The sequence below is a fragment of the Dreissena polymorpha genome, chromosome 5 (genome assembly GCF_020536995.1).
Source record: "Dreissena polymorpha isolate Duluth1 chromosome 5, UMN_Dpol_1.0, whole genome shotgun sequence".
NCBI classification, from domain to species: Eukaryota; Metazoa; Mollusca; class Bivalvia; order Myida; family Dreissenidae; genus Dreissena; species Dreissena polymorpha.
This window is the reverse complement of record NC_068359.1, coordinates 75,529,630-75,549,025: the sequence shown is the minus strand read 5'-3', so window position 1 is coordinate 75,549,025 and position 19,396 is coordinate 75,529,630. Positions and strand designations below refer to the sequence as shown.

General features: G+C 37.4%; 1 protein-coding gene across 1 annotated transcript in view; it reads right to left on the bottom strand.

The window, feature by feature from the left end:
- Positions 1 to 721: 721 nt before the first annotated feature.
- Positions 722 to 19,396, bottom strand: part of LOC127831353 (uncharacterized) — a 25,417-nt gene continuing 6,742 nt past the window's right edge. The window contains exons 7-23 of the mRNA XM_052356321.1: positions 18,741 to 18,829; positions 18,424 to 18,470; positions 16,190 to 16,244; positions 14,865 to 14,934; positions 14,132 to 14,216; positions 13,712 to 13,792; positions 12,419 to 12,624; positions 10,379 to 10,433; positions 9,764 to 9,904; positions 8,640 to 8,866; positions 7,519 to 7,655; positions 6,837 to 6,909; positions 6,286 to 6,391; positions 4,994 to 5,130; positions 3,543 to 3,663; positions 1,410 to 1,624; positions 722 to 868 (exon numbers count right to left, since the gene is read on the bottom strand). Coding sequence (XP_052212281.1) covers positions 722 to 868; positions 1,410 to 1,624; positions 3,543 to 3,663; positions 4,994 to 5,130; positions 6,286 to 6,391; positions 6,837 to 6,909; positions 7,519 to 7,655; positions 8,640 to 8,866; positions 9,764 to 9,904; positions 10,379 to 10,433; positions 12,419 to 12,624; positions 13,712 to 13,792; positions 14,132 to 14,216; positions 14,865 to 14,934; positions 16,190 to 16,244; positions 18,424 to 18,470; positions 18,741 to 18,829 — 1,992 coding nt within the window. The remainder of the gene's footprint in view (positions 869 to 1,409; positions 1,625 to 3,542; positions 3,664 to 4,993; positions 5,131 to 6,285; positions 6,392 to 6,836; positions 6,910 to 7,518; positions 7,656 to 8,639; positions 8,867 to 9,763; positions 9,905 to 10,378; positions 10,434 to 12,418; positions 12,625 to 13,711; positions 13,793 to 14,131; positions 14,217 to 14,864; positions 14,935 to 16,189; positions 16,245 to 18,423; positions 18,471 to 18,740; positions 18,830 to 19,396) is intronic.

Sequence of the window (19,396 nt, the reverse complement as noted above, 5' to 3'; positions counted from 1 at the left end):
TATGATACACAAACAATGACATCGATTGCTATATCGACGGACATAAATGAGCCTTTCTCTGAGAAAACCGTGCATTTGCGTAAAGCGTCGTCCGATATGAGCATGTGCAGTCCGCACAGGCTAATTAGGGACGACAATTTCCGCTTTTACAGAATATTCCGTTAAAAGAAAGTCTAGTCTTAGCGAAAATCAAGTTAAGGTGGAACTTGTCGTCGCTGATAAGCCTGTGCAAACCGCCCAGGCAAATCTGGTACGACATTTAAGGCACATGCATTCACCGTTTTCCAAAAGCGAGGCTTATATTTAAGTTATTCTTCATTATAATTCTCAACTGTCAAAGATTAAATAGTTTCACAGTGGTGAAACCGTAGAATTTTTTATTTAAAACATTTATTAGCTTTGGTCAATATTGATAGCGCACTTTGGATATACCGTTTAAAAACATTTAATTTCTCATAGTTTACTTAAGTTTTCGATGCAGCGGTAAGGCTGTTGCAACGGTAAGACTGTTGTGTTGAACTCTAATAGAGCTATATAGTCGCCAGTAAAGTTTAAGCGTGTAGCATTAGAAAACAGCGCAAAATGCAACGTACAAAGGTTTCATAATCCACAAGTCTGGTATATAGAAGTTCTTGATATTAACACCATACTTGATGAATTGAATTTTTGTATTGAAAACAATATTTATAAAATTAATCGTATGGTACTTATCAAAACGTCCTTACTCTGTTATCGCCCTGGACATCACTGTGATTGCCTGCGTGGGATTCTTGAAGAGTTTCCCGATACTCCCCACGATTGTGTTGACGGCATCCATGATCTTCTTAGTTGTGTAGGGCAATGCAATCGTAACAGCATCAACAACGTCCTACAAACACGGAATGATACAATATTTATTTCAATGCACTCAATTTATGAGAGCCGCTGTAGGAAAACGGGGTTCAATGCATGCGTTAAGTGTCGCCCCAAATTAGTATGTGCAGTCCGCACAGGTTGAGCACGGACGACACTTTCTACTTAACTGGGTTTCCATTTCAAAGAAACTGTCACAACTCGAAAAAAAATCATAACAGCGGAAAGTGGCGTCCTTAATGAGCCCCTGGGGATTTTAAAGGCAAATGTAGGACGACACGACACTCTACGCACATGCATTAAACAACTTTTTTTCATAGCGCGACTCAACTACTTCAATGATAGTATAATTTACATGAACAGTAGTAATCACTTTATGTCAATGATTATTCTGCAAGCTAATTTATAGTTAATTAAGGATCAAATTAATACATTTAAACGTTTAATAGATACTGCAATTAACACAAAAGTACTCCATAACATTATGTTCTTCGAAAACGTTCGACTTGATAATTATGTCATTTTTAAAGAGGTAAATGCAAATCACTGGAACACACATTGTAGAATTTGAGAGCATCCTTTTTGATCCCTTCTATGAATTCGCTACTTTCTTTCACAATGCCCTTGATCTCTTCGACAACGATATTGGCGCTTATGCTATAGAGTTCCTTCACAAAGTCTCGCATACGGCTTGCCACCTCACCGAGTCGAGTTGGGAGGTGTTTAACAATGTCCACGATTTCGTTGACAACCTGTGTCATCGACTTACCATCTATAAATAAAACCACATAATACATCAACCGCGCTCTGGAAAAAAGACGGGACTTGGTGCATGTGCGTAAAGTGTCGTCCCAGATTAGCCTGTGCAGTCCGCTCGCGCTAATGAGGGAAGACACTTTCCGCATTAAACATCGTCAGTCTTAACCATACTATAATAGAGATAACAAAAGTTCATGTGAAAAGAACGTAAACGAAAAACACCATAAAAGCGAAAAATGGTCCCATGATTAGCATGTGCCGACTTGACAAGCTTATCTGGTATGGCACTTCACGTACATGCCGACTTGACAAGCTAATCTGGTACGGCACTTCACGTACATGCCGACTTGACAAGCTAATCTGGTACGGCACTTCACGTACATGCCGACTTGACAAGCTAATCTGGTATGGCACTTCACGTATATGCATTAAGCATATTAGCTTGTGCCGACTTGACAAGCTAATCTGGTATGGCATTCACGTAAATGCCGACTTGACAAGCTAATCTGGTATGGCACTTCACGTACATGCCGACTTGACAAGCTAATCTGGTACGGCACTTCACGTACATGCCGACTTGACAAGCTAATCTGGTAAGGCACTTCACGTACATGCCGACTTGACAAGCTAATCTGGTATGGCACTTCACGTACATGCATTAAGCATATTAGCTTGTGCCGACTTGACAAGCTAATCTGGTATGGCACTTCACGTACATGCCGACTTGACAAGCTAATCTGGTACGGCACTTCACGTACATGCCGACTTGACAAGCTAATCTGGTATGGCACTTCACGTACATGCCGACTTGACACGCTAATCTGGTACGGCACTTCACGTACATGCCGACTTGACAAGCTAATCTGGTATGGCACTTCACGTACATGCATTAAGCATATTACATGTAGCTTGTGCCGACTTGACAAGCTAATCTGGTATGGCACTTCACGTACATGCCGACTTGACAAGCTAATCTGGTACGGCACTTCACGTACATGCCGACTTGACAAGCTAATCTGGTACGGCACTTCACGTACATGCCAACTTGACAAGCTAATCTGGTATGGCACTTCACGTACATGCCGACTTGACAAGCTAATCTGGTATGGCACTTCACGTACATGCATAAGGCATATTTTTCCAGAACGCGACTCAGGTCATCTCTGTAAGCAATGCAATACATGTATTAAATTGTTTCACGAAAACATTTATTTGTATTTAATGTATGATGGTGTGTGTGTGTGTTTTTGTAATGAGCGTACACATTGTCACACAAGAACCACGGATAGTGTTCTTTCGTATGAACGATTCGCCTGTCAAAAATGAAATTATTAAGTAAATTGTTTACTAACGTAAGGTGTTAGTTTAGATATTATTTTAGTTGTGTACTTCTTGTCATTATTTTTGCTATTGTGTTCTGTTTTTATTTACACAATAAACAAAGAAAAAAACCTGTAAGAAAATCAAATGAACATCAAAGGCAGTCAGGAAAATATAATGAACGTGATAGCCATTCTTATATACTTAAAAGTTTAAATCACGTGTTTGTAAGACAATTAACACCAGATTGTGGGATATAACACTTCAAAGCAGTGAATGCAAGATGCCAGATTGTGGGATATAACACTTCAAAGCAGTGAATGCAAGAAGCCAGATTGTGGGATATAACACTTCAAAGCAGTGAATGCAAGAAGCCAGATTGTGGGATATAACACTTCAACGCAGTGAATGTTTGAAGCCAGATTGTGGGATATAACACTTCGAAGCAGTGAATGCAAGAAGCCAGATTGTGTGATATAACACTTCAAAGCAGTGAATGCAAGAAGCCAGATTGTGTGATATAGCACTTCGAAGCAGTGAATGCAAGAAGCCAGATTGTGTGATATAGCACTTCGAAGCAGTGCATACAAGAAGCTAAACATGTAGCTTACCCTTGAACATGGTCAGTAATTGCTTGAATGCTTTTACACCATTCACGATAGGTTTGACAATTTTGTCCATAATTTTGTCAAAGATTTTCACCAGATCGGACAGACTGTTAATACCAAAATCCTGAAAATAAACACTTTAACAATATACAACGCAAATATTTGATTTCATCATAATCACTTGTTTTCTGTCATTAAAATGTGTAATTTTAATACCCAATGTACATAATATAAGTGAATTGAAGAACAATACCAGGGATTTCAATAGTTTTTTAAAACCAGGAGTCAAATGACCCAGTGCTTGAATTTTCAGATGTCAAATGAATTTTTCAGGGGTCAAAATATTGAAATCTAGTTATTTTGTTTCTGGATATTTGTTGACTGCTCTACAAATATTTCTCTGTATGACTTTAAGTATATCTTGCCTAACTGAACACATCTTTTTGTGTGATATAAAGTACATTTTATGTTAGTTGCATGGTAACATTTGCATCAAAATGATGCAAGGAAGATAATTTAGAGGAGTCAAAAGTGACAAAAATGCAAAATGCCTGCATCAAAAAGCAGGATACTGCTTCAATTGAAATCCCTGAATAAACATGTAATTTATTGAATAATTTCTGTAAACATACAACAGAATGTCATTTGTTCAATTTGAAAGAATTAATTTCATTGGATTACTGATAATGTAGGTCATCACGTGGGCATTCAGGTGTCATGTGAGCCTCGCTCTGGGAAAACGGGGCTTAATGCATGTGCGTAAAGTGTCGTCCCAGATAAGTCCGCAAAGAATAATTAGGGACGTCGCTTTCCTTTTGTGTTGACTTTTTCGTTTGAAGGAAGTATCTTCAAAGCAAAAAATTATTCTAAGCGGAAAGTGTCGTCCCTGATTAGTCTGTGCGGGCTGCACAGTAAATCTGGGGACGACGCTTTACGCATTTGCATTAAACCCCACTTTCATGTGATGCTACCACTGAAGACGATGAAAATGATAAACGCTGAAGGTAAAACTGATAATACTCTCATAGAAGAAAATATCTCTTTGCGATACTTATCGTTCGAAAATTCAGATCGTTTCCTTATATGACAGATGAAGCATATATGAGCCATAACGATATTTAACTGTAGGACATTCGGGTTTAGCCAATTAAACCATTGAATCGGTATTGATAGTCAAAACGATACATACCAAAATTACACTCAGAATGTAACTTGCATTAACATAGAAGCAGACATAGACCTTAACGTCACTTACGTTAAGGATATACATATCTTAGACGTCGTGGCCCTTACAGCAAACACACGCCTAGACAAAATATAACTCATGGACAATCACATCGTTAAATACAACCCATGAAGTAGATAATAACCTAGACGATACTAACCTTAAGCATCTTCAGATTTCAATTTAAGTTAACATAGAAACAGACGTAAACTATGCTTACTTTAAGTACATTCAGGTCATAGCTGATGTGGCCCTTGAAACACACGTACGCCTTGACGATGTCGACATTGTAGCCTATGAAACCTACATGCGCCTCCGCGAAGGCTCCGTTGTACATGTCGACCATAAAATGGCCGCTCAGTAGAGCTGAAATGAAAACAAATGGGCCAAGCTATGGGAAAACAGGCCTTAATGCATGTGCGGAAACGGTCCAAACAAAGCTCAGATTTATTAAGCCCCGTGTTCCCAAAGCGTGGCTTAATAATTTAATCAATTATCATTATCATCATAAATTGAGGTGACAACGGACACTGATTCTTTGAGTTGGTGACGTTTTTACCAGATCTATGATGCCATTTGCTGGTTAGTTTATCATTATGTATTATAACTTTGGTCATATTCATATGGTGTAATCACGTGAGAGGCAAGATTGCGACGTCAATGCCGAGGCAGTTATTTTTCGCCGCTTTAAACCATTTATTACTTGAATTATTTTTTTAATGCCGCTATCTTTCCAGCCATATCAGCAAGAAAGTTACTATTGTTTATTTCGTATAAATATTTACTCTATATCTCGACTTTACTCGCTGCAAAATTTCTTAGCGAGATGACCTAATTACAGCGCCACTAAGAAAATATGCGGGAAGAAAGGTTGAGATATAACGCGAATTTTAATACGAAATAAACGCTTATCACCTTTTTGCTGATATGGCTGGAAAGTGTATGTCATTTTAAAATAATACTTAAGTTATAAAGGGTATAAACCGGCGAAAAATAACTGTCTGGTATGGACGTCGCAATCTTGACTATCACGCGATTACCCCATGTGATATTTTAGGCGAAAACGTTAAGTGATTTGCATAGCTCTCGATTTCAATTAATAAAATAATGCCATAAAACTCGGTAAAAATGTTGAGCATTACCGCACGGTATGTTGCAAGCGAACACAAGAAAACTACATCGCAATTAAATGTTCAAGTATAATTTTAAACATGCAAATGACATGGTTCCTTAACCACCAAAACGTCCAACCTCAGATTGTCCCAATATTTATGCTGTAATGTTTGCAGTATGTTTATTTTTTAAACATGACGTTCGTTTTGCAATATTCTTAACTACGACGTCAAACCTGGCATAGTAATCAAATAAAGTATATCATAAAACCAATTCTCTTTATTTGTATGTCTTAAAAAATAAAAATAAATAAAAAAAAATTTTTCGGTCATAGCCTTCATCTGAATCATTAAAATGACGATAAACACAGGAAGTATCGTCAAGGTAAAATAAAAAAATTCGGCATACCTAATTTTAGATCCAGCATATTCCGCATGACAAGGCCGAAGCTCGCCCCTATGCTGCTGCTTCCCACCGTCTTCTGCCAGTCAATACCAGGGGGCTTGATCGTCACCTGAGGGTTACAGTATACTAAACAAGTGAGATGTGAAATGCTATACTCTCTAAAAAAGCATCTTGATTTACAATAAGGCATGTTTTAAATTAATGAACCTTGTTTTAGTATTCTTTTCTCGGCATGTTTTCATGGAAAACATTGACTTTCAATAAGAAATCACTGCTTTGTTTGTAAATGGGAGACAACAGCGGGAAACTTGCGCGAAGGCGGGTTACAATCGATTAAAATGTGTCCCCCCCCTAAAAAAAACAACAACAAAAACAAACATTAAAAATATTCAAATTTGAATCGTGCCAAGTTCTTGTTTTACATATCGAATGCCAAACCATTTTTATTTATTATATGCATTCAGCTTAGAATGCTGTTGCCTTGTTTTACTTAAGGTTTTACATGTAATTGTCTAAGGATTTGAATCAGTGTACATTAACTAGTGTATTGTCACCTGGATTCCTTGTTCCAGCGCCTGAAGTAGGCTTCTTCGGACACGACTCACGATAGGATAGGTGTAATTCTTGCTGCAAGGTAGATACGAATAAGGAACGTAATGTTACACATTTCTTTTCTACACAAGTTAGTATTTGCTTCACGTCAACAACCTGAAAGGTCACCATTTAATCTTTAAACATTTATAAACACTGCTTTTCATTTATTTCAATATTTCAACATTTAGTGTTTCTAATTCATAAACTACATCAAAAGAATGCAACTAGGCAACATCAGCACCAAGGCTACCAGGTAAAAGGGGCGTCGCTCAGCAGGCAACAGTGGAACCGCGGCTATCAGGCAGCATTGGAGCCACGGTCACCATGAAATAGTGGCACCTAGGCTACGTACACTTATTTTGAATCTTAAATAATATAATGTCCAATACTATTCTACATTAATTAACGTCCATTTTTTTAAAGAGCAAGTTTTAGTATTTCATGTAGCACATGCATAACCGTGAAAACTAATTGCGTTCTTTATATAAGTTGCGTATGTGTTTGATATTTTGGTGCACGTGGTGTCTTCTAATTGCTGACGACCATTTTAAAAGAAAAATTTTCATAAAAATTCGTTTTTGTTTGGTTAAAGATCCAAGCCATCAAAATTGCCTTGGGAGGCATTATATTGGTAACGTATACCTGATCACTTCGGTCTCGTGCTCAATAGTAAAGTTTCTGTCGTCTGCCTTTGGGTGCCTTTTGAACACATGATGGGCAGTTTTCCTCACTACCTCGTCATTATCGTATATAATACTCGTTAACAATGCATCCGCGCTCTGAAAACGCGCAATGTACAGTAAAATCATTTAAAGTCGTCGGCATGATTATTTTTTCAAATAATGATTTTTGTGTGGACACTTTAAAGTCTCTATAACGCTCAAAATCTACGAAAATTTCGTAAAGTATTTCGTAAAATAAAGTTAACAACTAAACAATCAGTGTTCCTTATAGCAATAGCCACAATTTCAACGCTAGATGCGGTATGATTACATAGATTTTTGTAGATACAAAATGCTCGTTTTTATTGATTTGTGACCACAATAAATTCCATGTTAATTTCCTGCGAATATATCTATTGATACGACACACGAACACTGGTACCATGTTAAAACCATAATAAAAACGAGCATTTTGTATCCACAAACATCTATTTTATCAGACCACATCTGACGTTGAAATTTCGACAATGGTCATAAGGAACAAAGATTTTTAATTGTTTAGCTTTATTTTACGAAATATTGTACGAAAGTTTCGTTGATTTTGAATAATAATGTTACTTTAATGTGTGGATTTCCGATTGTTGATGCAAAGGTATTTGCGGCGGTGTGTTTTTGTGAAATTCGCGGATCGGTCAATCCACAAAATAACCGAAAATCAATGTCTTACGAATAATAAGGTTTGTACAGTAAGTATTTTTACATTCTGAAAAGTACTGATAAAAAATATTCTATATGTTTTCTTTTAGTAATATGTGTTTGAGAAATGCTTTTATAATAAGTTTAGCTACGAAAGTACACATCAATTCCGCATGAACACTTGATATAGAGCACAGGGGCCAGTCAAAAAAAAGTATATGTAAGAAATTTCTTACATATACTTTTTTTTGACTGGCCTCTGTGATATAGAGTAAATGCAATATATATATTTATATATTTAATTTATTCTTAATTAATTTTCAACAGTAACAGTATTTTAAATACTTAATGTTCTTCCTCCAAGTACACATCAAAATAGATGTCAAACGACCAATAGCCGATTACCCTATTGCAAGAGAAATGTCTGAGCCCGTTTATAGCCGCTCGACGCCACGCTGTGACGCCCACATTCGGCTTCATGTACGACAGGATGTGACGTAATGACCGCTGTTTCCCGGCGTTGCCAAGACTTTGTAGGAGAACCATCTTGGTTTCGATATGCTTCAGAGCCGGCGTATCATGCTGTACGATGGACCGACGACGGCGGGGTTTGATTATGTCGCTGGACTTGGCTGTGAAAGTAAAGAGCCCCGTTCTGTGAAAACTTGGCTTAATGCAGTTGCGTAAAGTGTCGTCCCATATTAGCCTGTGCAGTCAGTACAGGCTAATCAGGGACAACACTTTCCTATCTTATAGTATTTTTTCGTTTCAAGGTAGTCTCTTCATAGCGAAAATCCAGTTTAAGCGGAAATTGTCTTCCTTGATTAGCATGTACCGACCGTACAAAGGCTAAACTGGGGAGACATTTTAAGCGTCTGTATTAAACCCCGTTTACCCATGGCGAGACTCTTATGTGAGTTTATAGCATTAATTAATATTTTGCCTTGATCACCTTCTAACTTTTCTTTACTTAGATTTCTCTTCGAACTTCTTCGTCATTTCTTCAATTTTTATGAAACTATTCAGGCTTTATATTTAAATTTATTACACGAAACATGATTCAGTCTAGTGGTATTTGATGAACTGTTCTTGCTATATGTTTGCAAGGATCTTGCTATAGGTTTGCAAGGTATTTGTGAGTTAACCAGAGTTTATTTCCATGCAATCAATGGCACAACGACATGCGGACCTCCACTTATATACGATGCTGTGATCATACCAGCCCTCTCTCCTCTCCCCGATCGAGTTCTTTTCTTGTGAACAATCGTTTCATGTTCAGATAAGAAGACGATACGATATGAAGACCCTGTATAGAATGAACACCAACAAAGTGGGAGCATTTTGGAAACTGTGCACTTATAACCGGGTCATTAAATTGTTATTAAAAAGCGTTTGTAACTTTCTTTTGAGCAGTCACTGTTCAGATTGAACGGCACTACTAGAACAGAGAGTTACTTAATTTCATTGTGATGATCGAGCAAGTTTTCTATCAACATCACATTCCTGCCAGTCTCTTAAAAGTTCCTTACTTTCGTTGTGGTGGTCGAGCCAGTTCTCTATCCGCTCCACAATCCTGTCCGACTCAGTGGTGTTGCGGTCATGCAGGGACTTGGCCATGGCCCCCAAGGACAGACACGCCCTCTTCCGGGTCTTCGACAAAGCAGGGGTTTCTGTAGAACAAGGTATGGTTAGTTACAAATATGATAGCTATTTATTGCATAATAATAATAACAATAACAATAATAACAATAATAATTATAATAATAATAATAATAATAATAATAATAATAATAATAATAATAATAATAATAATAATAATAATAATAATTATAATAATAATTATAATAATGCGTTTTATGTTGTTATGAGTAACGGTCATTTTCAGTTTTATAAGACTATTTTTATTATCAAACGAAACATTTTTATTGAATGTAAGATGAAAAATTCATTCATTTACACCAAAAATGTATAATATACGGTTTTCCATCAGATTTTCATTTCAAATGCGTTCAGTCTCGTGTATTATTATATCCATATTTGTAACTCAAATATATTCAGTTAGTAGTTTTTAAACTGTAATTGCAATGGTTTATTCATAAGCAACAATCTTTGACTTGGCAAAAGAATTTAACTGATCAATTTACCACCGAGCCCATGGTCGTCTTCAAAGCACAATTGTTCCACCTGACTCACCAGTTCCTACATGAAAAAGAAACAATATATATATATATATATATATATATATATATATATATATATATATATATATATATATATATATATATATATATATATTCATAGGGCTAAGATACATCCACGCTCAACTTTTATCTAAAAATTCCAAAAAGTAAAAATACAAGCCGTCTATTATCAAATTTGACCCTTGATATCTAAGTGCGACCCTGACAATTGAAGTTTCGATGTAGGCTATTTGCACGCAACACGCTGTCTTATGATGGTTGACCTTTGTACAAAGGTACATGTTATTCAAAATCCACCATTAAATGGAATGTGTTTCTATATAATATAACGCTCAGTCTCACAATAGCAAGTGTTTCTATATAATCTAACTCTCAGTCTAACAAAGCGAGTGTTTCTATATAATCAAACGCTTAGTCTAACAATGGCGAGTGTTTCTATATAATCTAACCCTCAGTCTGACAATAGCGAGTGTTTCTATATAATCTAACCCTCAGTCTAACAATAGCGAGTGTTTCTATATAATCTAACTATCAGTCTAACAATAGCGAGTGTTTCTCTATAATCTTACGCTCAGTCTAACATTAGCGAGTGTTTCTCTATAATCTAACGCTCAGTCTAACATTAGCGAGTGTTTCTATATAATCTAACGCTCAGTCTTACAATAGCGACTGTTTCTATATAGCCTTACGCACAGTCTTACAAAAGCGACTGTCTTTAAATAGCGAGTGTTTCTATATAATCTAATGCTCAGTCTAACAAAAGCGAGTGTTTCTAGATAATCTAACGCTCAGTATAACAATAGCGAGTGTTTCTATATAATCTGACGTTCAGTCTAACAATAGCGAGTGTTTCTCTATAATCTAACGCTCAGTCTAACATTAGCGAGTGTTTCTATATAATCTAACGCTCAGTCTAACATTAGCGAGTGTTTCTATATAATCTAACGCTCAGTCTTACAATAGCGAGTGTTTCTATATAGCCTTACGCACAGTCTTACAAAAGCGACTGTCTTACAATAGCGAGTGTTTCTATATAATCTAATGCTCAGTCTAACAAAAGCGAGTGTTTCTATATAATCTAACGCTCAGTATAACAATAGCGAGTGTTTCTATATAATCTGACGCTCAGTCTAACAATAGCGAGCGTTTCTGTATAATCTAACTCTCAGTCTGACAATAGCGAGTGTTTCTATATAATATAACGCTCAGTCTAACAATAGCGAGTGTTTCTATATAATCTAACGCTCAGTCTTACAATAGCGAGTGTTTCTATATAGCCTTACGCACAGTCTTACAATAGCGACTGTTTCTATATAATCTAACCCTCAGTCTAACAATAGCGAGTGTTTCTATATAATCCAACGCTCAGTCTTACAAAAGCAATTGTTTCTATATAAATTAACGCGCAGTCCATAACTATTTTGTGCGTCTATAGACTCTATAAACAAACACAATGTATACAAACCGCGTGGTTCTAATTTAACTTCTGCGTCGTCTAAATAAAGCTTATATGACGACTCAAGAAGAATTAGTTTCTATATAAATTAACACAATGCTTGAAAACACGTCACTGTTTCTATGTAAACTTATCGAGGTCTTAAAAAAGCCCGTGTTCCTATATAAACTAAGGAATTGTTTAAAAAAAGCTCGTGTTTCTATGTTAACAAACCCATCGCCTGCAGTAGCGCATGTTTCTCTGTAAACTAACGCGCAGTCTTGATAAAGGGCTTGTTTCTATTTAAACAAACGCACCCTCTCAAAATAGCATGAGTTTCTATGTACACCAACACCAACACTATAATTAGCGTGTGTTTAATGTATGAAACTCGTTCTGGGAAAACTGGGCTTAATGCATGTGCGTAAAGTGGCGGAAAGTTTCGTTCATGATTAGCCTGTGCGGTCTACACATGCTAATCTGGCCGGCACTTTACGCACATGCATTAAGCCCAGTTTTCCGAGAACGACGCTCGTATATTGACGTACCGTCACGGGGTTCTGTAGGGCGATGGCATGAAAGAGACATCTCCTCATGTCCTCCTCGGTCACATTGGGCTGTGACATCACGTGCTCCAGAACCAGCAGTTGGGCCTCGGCGCTGCCTTCACGTGCAATTAGGTCGATGAACAGATTCCTCTCGTCTACGCATACCGTGTCATTGACGTCACACGTACGTGTTAACGCTTCACGACCTATAAAGAAAATAGTCGCGTGCAATCATGTCGATAAATAGATTCCTCTGGTCTACGTACACCATGTAATTGACGTCATATGTACGTGTTAACGCTTTCTGACAGGAGAAAGAAAATAGCCACGTACAATCGTGTCAATACACGGATAACTCTCGATTACGCCCACCGTATCTTTGACGTCTCAATTAAATGGCATCGCTTGCTCACCTTAATGCATATTCCCCCTGTAGAAGCCTTGTCATCATTGATTTTAGTGGCCCTTTTGAATAAATATTATTTCAAAAGAAGGCCAAGGTCACCATGAGGCCATGTGATCTGTTTATAGTGTTCATGTAAAAAATCCGTGTAAAAAGTATCAAAATGAGGTAAGGTTGGTTATATGACATTATTCGAAGCAATGACACAGGCAATTAACAACGATTTATAGGAAATATTATTCATTTTAGGTGGAACGTGACTTTTCGGAAAAGGAACAAACGGACAGGCTTATCGTCATATGCCTCCAGAGGTCTTCAGATACGTGATGCCAAAAACAAATAGTCCAGAGTTAGCACAACTGAGGCTTGTTGTGGCCAGCACTAGGAAGTTTTTGTCCTTGTATTCTATTATATTTCCAGATATGACGATTGCCAGCATGAAAAAATATGAATAATTTCTGAAATCACATGATTTGATATTACAAATTTCCAAATCGATTTATGCGTATGCGTTTCATTAAAAAACAGACTTAGAGTCTAAACGTCTTTGTGCATTTTTTAATTGACGGCATGGTGACGTAAATTTGGCATGTTAAGGCTTGCTTGCTGACGTCACAATGACGTCACATTGGAATGTTAAGACTTGCTTGCTGACGACGGATATATCGTTCGCTCGTTTACAGTTAAAAGATATTAACAGTTTTCTGCTTAAGGAAAATTATTGAATTATGAAAACTTAATCCAACGTTGCAAATTAATAATTAATCAACTACAAATGCATGACTTTGGGCTGTTTTTATTGTGTTATTTATAATTTGACAATTTACAATTAATATACAATTTACATAGGAGGTTCAATTGTTATTGTACATTTATGTCAACTCCTTTACCAAGTGTCAGGAAGTCATCTCTTTCAAGGGAGGTTATCAATCCCCGGAGCTGATGCACGCATTCAGTTCGGTTACGGTCGACTGAAAGAATAATACGCATGCCGTAACAATGCCACGTAATTAACACGCAAACAAACCCGGGGCAAAATACCTGTGCAGAGATTGGACTGGTTCTAAGCATAGCTAACCAGTTTGAGGAATTAATCACTGCAAAGGTTCCGCCCGGAACGATTTAAAACAAAACCATAGCATTTGTGTGGACTAAAAACGAGTGCGGATTTAAGGTTTTTATAATTTAACAATGGTGTCACTTCTATACCAGAATAATGAAAGGTAATGTAATGATTTAATATCCGCTACAAGCTGATATTGGTTAAAGCATGTCTCTTTTCATATAGTTGTGTGTTTTATGGAACTTACATTTGTTGGTGTAGAAATGGACGCACGTGATATACTTCCGAATGTCCGCATCAACTTGTGACAATGGAACTTTTTCCTCCGGTTTCTAAAGTCAAAGTGTCACCGACGTAATTTGTGTTTTTTAGTAAAAACTAACAGGATTAGATTAAGTTCGGTTTTCGCAATAAAATGAACAAAAATTACAATTTGAAAAGTATTACAAGCTTTTAATGAAATGAGTGTGGGCTAAATAGCATAAAGACATATTTAATGGAACACTATAATCTTTGAAATAGCAATACGAGTCCATTTAGTTAGCGTCTTAACCAGTTATGTTGCGTAAGCCAACCAAAGACTTTTCGAAAAATCAAGGCCACATATTTACAGAAACAAAAGTTGCGCCAGGTGTTTTGTGTCCGTATTTGTGAGAATTTTTAGACGCAAAAAAGAATCCTTTTTGAAAACGTTTAACAGCCTTTATATCAATCTAAGAGCTTTGTTCTGTAAAAACGAGTCTTAACTCATGTGCGAAAGTGTCGTCCCATAGAAGTTTGTGCAGTTCGCGCATGCTTATCAAGGACGACATTTCCCGCTTTATTATATTTGTCGTTTAATTAATGTCTGTTCTTAATGAAAATCCAGTTAAGGCGGAAAGTGTCCGGGACATTTTACGCACATGCATTACGCCCAGTTTTCCCAGAACGAGGCTCATTTATACATACCGGTTTGACGCTGATAGAACATTTATACATACCGGTTTGACGCTGATAGAATCCTGATGCATCTCGTGCAGTGAGTGGTCCGTGGCAGGATCGTTGTGCTTGCTGGAATCAAGATACTGTAAAATCATTTGCAGTCGTCGCCATAACATTTTGGCGGCATAAAACTTGTTTTTGTGGATACGTAAAGCCGTGGATGTTTTGAGAAAGAGGAATTTTCATCCGTCATTGTCCGATGTGTTTGTGTTCAATTCGTTTATCGGTCAAACCATGAAATAAACGAAAATTAATTTGACACAAATAATTGTGATTTAACAGTATTTGAGTGACCATCATTCGTGACCAGAAGTGTGATAAATATTGTCACTGTCTTGTTAAGTGTAAAAAGAGATGTATATAAAACATGTGTACCACCAACATGAAACAATAACCTAAATGTGTTCGTTAGTAAAAGAGATTGTTTTAAGCAGATGTAACTTTGACAATGGCTGTTTTTATCTTGTTTTCGAAATCAATGCAGCTTTTCTATTGCTCTTGAATGATCGGCATATTTAGTTACAATTCTAGACTAAAGCTTTGTTAAGATGTTGTACGAAAATAAAATAATGTTTCAAGGCGCTGTGACCTTGACCTCTTACTTATTAACCTCAAACCACATGGGCTCTTCCCTTCCCCCCGACCCCGAATAACCAGTGCACCAATTTAGAAACATAATGGTTTATGCAGAACACACATTTTATTATTAATTTATATGTAACCATGACCTTTGACCTGTTGACATTTAATCTCATTTGATGTTTGTTTCCCTGATCTTCCGAGTAACAGGGCTACCAATTGGGATGATTAAAGGTTAATGAGCTTAAATGAGATCACGCAAAGACTATTTTCATTACTGAAATACCTTACGACCTAGGCATGCAAAATATTGGCATGACAAACGTTAATCATATTTCCCTCCAACTAACGTGCATTCCAATGGAGATTACCGTTTCTCAAAGCATCCTATAGACATCGTGTGGGAACAAATGTCATGTCACAAACCCCCACAATCTCCCTTGAACTTTAGACCTCCTTATCGACAATGATATACGTTTATCTGAAGTAATCTCCATACCAATGTACATGATCTTATGTCAAAGTGCTTTCTAGATGTCTTTCGGACACGAACTGGTATACGAACCATACGACCGACTGACTGACTGACAACAGTAAAGCAAAATTACCCCAACTGCTTTACAGGGTTGGGAACCTAAAAACTCGTTCATTGTCAACGGCGTCTGTCACTTTTCACCCCAATATTTTTGAAATTTAATTTTAATCGTACCGTAAATATAGAAAATATATAATGTACATTTCTTACTTTTTCAACATGAGTTTCATTTGGCTTCTCGATATAGAGGAAATCTTCGGGAACTCTAAAACAAAAAAAATTGTCATGTTACAGAAATACATACAAGTATAATTAATGTTCTTATAAATATAATTTAAGATTTCCTGTTATTTATCGCAAACAAATGTGGAGAATTTAATGAGTGGGAATAACGCGTCAAGAGCGCAAGTCCGCAAGCGTACGCCCGAGAGCGAAAGCCATAGAACGTAAGCTCGAGAGCATAAGTCTGAAAGCGTAAGCGCGCGAGCGTTCACCCGAGAGAGTACAATCGAGAGCGGAAGCCCGAGGACGTTAGCCCGAGAGCGTTAGCTCGAGAGCGTTAGTCCGAGCGCGTTAGCCCGAGAGCGTTAGCTCGAGAGCGTCAGCCCGAGAGCGTTAGCCCGAGAGCATTAGCCCGAGAGCGTTAGCCCGAGAGCGTTAGTCCGAGAGCGTTGGCCCGAGAGCGTTAGTCCGAAAGCGTTAGCCCGAGAGCGTTAGCTCGAGAACGTTAGTCCGAGCGCGTTAGCCCAAGAGCGTTAGCTCGAGAGCGTTAGCCCGAGAGCGTTAGCCCGAGAGCGTTAGCCCGAGAGCGTTAGTCCGAGAGCGTTAGCCCGAGAGCGTTAGTCCGAGAGCGTTAGCCCGAGGCCCGAGAGCGTTAGCTCGAGAGCGTTAGCCCGAGAGCGTTAGCCCTAGAGCGTTAGTCTGAGAGCTTTAGATCTTATGAACGAAACATTTGTAAAAACATAACCACTTAGCTGTGTTCGTGAAAAGTGTTGCAGAGCGAATACTGTGAAACCATTATATCTCGTCAGGCATTAATTTTCGTATATTTCGTCAGTCGACCGATTGACGAATTCAAGATCCTAACCAACAATTATGTCCCTAATTTGAACAAATTCTGTTACGTAATCAAGATAAATCCGGTTTTGACACAAAATGGTGTAGATTACACAGTGTACTTAACTGACACGTGACATTGCTCTAAAACGCGAAAGCAGTACAGCTGTATCGACTGCGTCGACTTCGTTTAGGTAGAATTGTAATGATAAGCGCTAATTGTTATCAAATTTATTACCCATTGTGTGTTTTGTGTTTTTCAGTGTTGTTGCAGAAGATTATACAGCCTCCACGCACCGGATTAGATCCGGATCAAAGACAATAAACAAAATTAAAAGATGATGATGTATATACTTACCGTATATACATTATCCGCATTGATTACAAATAAATACAAATAATTTGTGTTTGGTTGTTTGTGTTTAACTACAATACAGGTGTAAAAATAGATTGTGCTTCGTTTTATGGGCTATCATCTTTTTAATCATTGACATCTTTTACAAGTTTTACGATACATGTTTCAAATAATTGTTCCTTGTAGCAATTAAAAACGTAACCGGTAAAGAGAAATTAGCTGTCATGACGATAAGTTCCATCCAAACGTATGGAAATTGTTTTCAGAAATTTACTTTTATTGTTGCGCGATTTTCAGGAAATCCCCGGAAAGCACGTGTTTCGAATGACTGAGTATGACGCAATAAAACATTGCTTTGTATCCTATTGCATTCAATCTAATTTAAACTCACTCGTCCATTGGTTGTTACAATTAAATCTGAACTTTGCCCTATGAAACCGCTTTCCCATAATGCACTGTTAATATTACACTTCCGAAAATTATTGTATACTTAAAGTGATCAATATTTGCGATGCAAAACTCTTGAAACTTTATTGAAAACTGACCAAATAGTTTGCTAACACTTATTTTAACCAAAAATCTTCGCACCTTCTCTAATTTGCGCCGATAAAGGTAAGATTGTTATAAGTTTGGCCATGATAATAAATGAATAAGACCAATTGGCAACTGGCTTCACTGTTTCAAACCCGGGTTTCAAACACTCGTTAACGGTTATTCGGTCCCACTTATCCGCTAATCATAATAATGATACACTAATGGGGGCAATTACTGATCTTCTGATAACAAAAGACTAGTATATTGACATGTTACAAACAGGCCCCACCTCCTGCAAGTGACTCTCAAGTGTCCTCCCTCTTTCCCCACCACGATTTTTCGCAACCGCGATATATTTCCGACAAACAAATCGGATATTGACTGAAGCATTTTTTTCCAAAGTCAGGAATTGGCGAATTTAAGTGCTGACGAAAACGTCATTTTTATAAAAATGACGAAATTTCGTGCTGGCGAAAATAAATGATTTCACAGTAATTACCTCCGTCCTGTTTTTCTTCGATGTTGGCAGCACCTTCGACCGTGTGCCTTAAAGTACGAACGAATGTTAAATATCAGTTTATATTAAATTTCAAACAAGAGATGTCCGCTTACGTGTCAAAAGTTTTATAACAAGCAAAATACATATCTTGTAATCTTGTTGGAAATGCTGGTTCAAATTTTAAGAAATAACACGAGCTTTTTGAGCTGATATCATGTTTTCATTAAGCAGAAGCATTTTTTAGCTGACACCACATGATCATTAAATGGATGCACTTGTGAGTTGATACCATGTGATGAGGCCACAGTAACACTTACAAGTTAACCGTGTTCGGGGTGTGCTGAAGTGTGATGTTATCATGGGCTTCAACCAGCTGCGGAGTCAGAAGATCGTCCAAATGGGTCGTCTGAAATGTTCATGGTCATGTGTAACACAAGTTGTGAATAACGTATCCGACTTCATAGTTGCCAGGAAAAGCGTCTGCGTCTGTGATGAATGGACCCTTATGTTTGACTGATGAATGGAACTTAATGTGTTATGAATGATACTTAAAGCTTAATGAATAAATCAATTCTTGATGCAGTGAGCTTAATGCTTAGTGATGGAACTTAATGATGGCTTAATGAAACTTAATGCTTGATACACGGAACTGAGTTCTTGATGAATGAAACAAATGCATAATGAATGTCATAACTTTTAGTACATTCTGTACACGTCAGTCAGACGGAGGTGTGATATCATAGCTTAAAGTGCATTCTGTGTACGTCCCTCAGACTACAGTATAACATCATACCTTGGTGTGCATTCTGTGCAAGCCTGTCAGATTTCTGTATGAAGTCATACATTATAATGCGTTATTTGAAAGTAAGTAAGACTGCTATGTGACGTCATACCTTATACTGCATTTTGTATACGTCAGTCAGACCGCTGTGTGACGTCATACCTTAAAGTGCATTATATGTACGTCAGTAAG